General features: G+C 54.3%; 1 protein-coding gene across 1 annotated transcript in view; it reads left to right on the forward strand.

Moving 5' to 3' along the window:
- The first annotated feature begins 2,121 nt into the window (after window positions 1-2,121).
- The window catches only part of PTCH2 (patched 2), a 17,475-nt gene continuing 16,961 nt past the window's right edge, over window positions 2,122-2,635 (forward strand). The window contains exon 1 of the mRNA XM_045291968.1: window positions 2,122-2,252. Coding sequence (XP_045147903.1) covers window positions 2,167-2,252 — 86 coding nt within the window. The 5' untranslated portion in view covers window positions 2,122-2,166. The remainder of the gene's footprint in view (window positions 2,253-2,635) is intronic.

A 2,635-nucleotide genomic window follows, 5' to 3' on the forward strand; every position in this document is an offset into this window, starting at 1 on the left:
TTCTACTGACCAGACCCTACTCACCTGTCTCACATGCATCTGGTGCTTAACTACCAATTGTCAGCAGATGCCTGTGTGTTGCTATGATGCGGACGAAGTTTTAGCAGAGCTTCCAAACTAAGAAAGACTAGAAAGACCAGGCAATATGCTTCTAAAAATCAGCCAGTGTGAATTATAAATTGCAATGATTCAAGATGCAGCTGCTCAGGACAACATTTCCTAGCATTGTGCATGAGGTAACTGAGTGGGGACAGCCATCAGCAAGGAGCACAAAGAGAGACACAACTAACCAGCTGCTGCCACAGGCGGAGCATGAATAAAGGACGATGTCACAGAGGGAGAGTTCAGTTGTGAAAGCTGACTGCTGGAGGAACAAAAGAGCCATAGCATGTGCAAAAGTGGGAATGCAGAACACTCTTCGTGGGCTAGAAATGGTGCTCAGAAATGTATGCTCTAAGTTTGAAAAGGTTACAGATCACAGGAGAAACCCTAAATCCATTTAGAAGTCTCCACATAAATTCCACTGCCATTGAATTCCTCCTGACCATTAACCAGCATGAATAGCTTGGCCCTCCCTGGCAGAGTGCATTAGAAAGTAGATTGCTGTAACTCCCCTAGCCAGTCGAGGGAGGGGTGGCATAGCTCTTGGGGACTTGCCTGCATTTGCCCTTAATGGGAATTGGGGTGCTAGTGTCACATGGTCATAAGTCATATCCTGACTGCTTTAGTTGGTGGGCCCTGAACCAATCTTGCAAGCTCTAATTGTAAGGGTTTTTGGGGCGCGAAGCAGAATTAAAGATCCAATTGGTAAAGTTTTAGAAGCAGGCTTTATTGAGAAGCTTGCGGACGGTTCAATAACTCACGTATTGAGCTAATGAAACCGCGCGAGGGGAATTTCTGGCTGCGTTTTTATATCCCCTGGTGGCAGGCACAGCTGCACACAGGGACTTCAAAGGGAAGCGCTCATTAATTTTATCTATAGGTCCGGGATGGGTGGAATAAACACATCTTCAAGGGATGCAGGGAAGTGGTCGTTAATCTTATCTATAGGTACCGGTTAATCTTATCTATAGGTACCGGGGTAGGTGAAGTAAACATCTTCAAAGAACATTCTTTCTCGGGGATATCTGGTTTTCAGCGAGGGGAGGGGAGGCCGATGTGAGGGAGGCCCATGAGAAGTGAGTTCTGAGAACCAAGAAGGTGCCGAATTCAAAATGGAGTCCCTTGTGCCAAGACCAGGCACTAATAACGTAGTGTATGAGTGTCAATCCACTGTCCCACCCTCACTTCTGTAATCCATCGTTATAGAATGATGATGTATTGGCATTTCCTTCGCCCTCCCTTGTCCTTTTCGATTCTCTGAACTTTATGATTTCACATTAATGGTCTGCCTCTTCTGGGTGAGGAGCCTTTGTCTTGTCTTTCCCTGTTTAAGACGTAATAAATGTTCTTCGTAAACTATGTTTGAGATTGGGGGATCTCTTTTGAGCCCTAAAACAGAAAAAACGTTGAGAGCACTTTGGGAGTCCAGACTGCAGTTAAATAATGATAAAGGGCACTGCGGTCCAAGTGGGTTTGGTCTTTGGAGCGATGGTATGGGATTTGCATTTAGGAGAAATGACTGTGCCCTCAGTGGCGAGAGTGGCTTGAAGGGGGCAAAACTGGAGTCAGGGAAGAGCTAACGAAAGAAGTGTGGGTCCGTTGGAAGGCAGGCGAAGGGTGGCTGACAACCCCCTCGCCCCCCTCTCTCGTCCCCTCCAGACCTGCCCTTGGCCCACGCCTGCCTCTCCGAGCTCTGCCCCCACTTCATCCCGGAGGGCTCCGCGGGCGGGCGAGGCGGCAAGGCGAGGGGTGGCCCTGCTTGGGTGGTCTGCGCCCTGCTCCCCCGCGGCGCCGTTGCCTAGCAGCGGCTCCGGCCGCGCGGCTCCGGGTAATTTGCGGGCTCCTCAGCCAATGGGAGGGCGCCGCCCGGGCCCGGGCCCTTTTTCTGGGGCTGCAGCTGCAGTCTCCCCCCACTGCTGTCGCCGCCGCGAGCCGCGCGCTAGCTCCGCGGTTCCTCCAGCAGCGGCGACCTCGGCGCTGGCCCCGGCCGCCCGCCCCGCCCCGCCCCATGGGGGCGCCCAGATAACACGGTTTGGGGGTGTCTGCGCCCCCGTGCTCGTCCACATGGCTCGAGCGCCGCCCCTCGGGGAGCTCCCCCCCAGCTACACGCCCGCTGCTCGCACTTCGGCCCGCCAGGTGAGTGCAGGGAAGCGAGCGGGGAGGAGGGCTGCGAACCGGGGCTGTTACTCGGGCCGCTACGAAATATTCTGCGTGTAAGTGTCGTGTGTTCACCGGAGCCGGTGCAGACGACCGGGGAGAGCCCCGAGTGCGTGCGTGCGTGTGTGCGTGTGAGACCGTCCTGTCTGTCCCCTCCCTCGGCGTCCCGCCAGTGGGGTGAGTGTCCGGTCCGCTCTGTCAGCTGGAGAACAGGCACCGCCTAGCTAGCTGTCTTCTGCGCCCAGGAAATGGGTCAGTGCCTTCCTCAAGTGTGCGCCCAAGCGGACGGGGCAGGGTGGGCAAAGGCTCTGAATCACAGATTCCTAAACTGATTTGGCCTATCACCCTCTTTTCAAAAAGAATTACTCAGCGCCCC

Source organism: Echinops telfairi, unplaced genomic scaffold, assembly GCF_000313985.2.
Source record: "Echinops telfairi isolate 266 unplaced genomic scaffold, ASM31398v2 ScPeMD7_443;HRSCAF=831, whole genome shotgun sequence".
NCBI classification, from domain to species: Eukaryota; Metazoa; Chordata; class Mammalia; order Afrosoricida; family Tenrecidae; genus Echinops; species Echinops telfairi.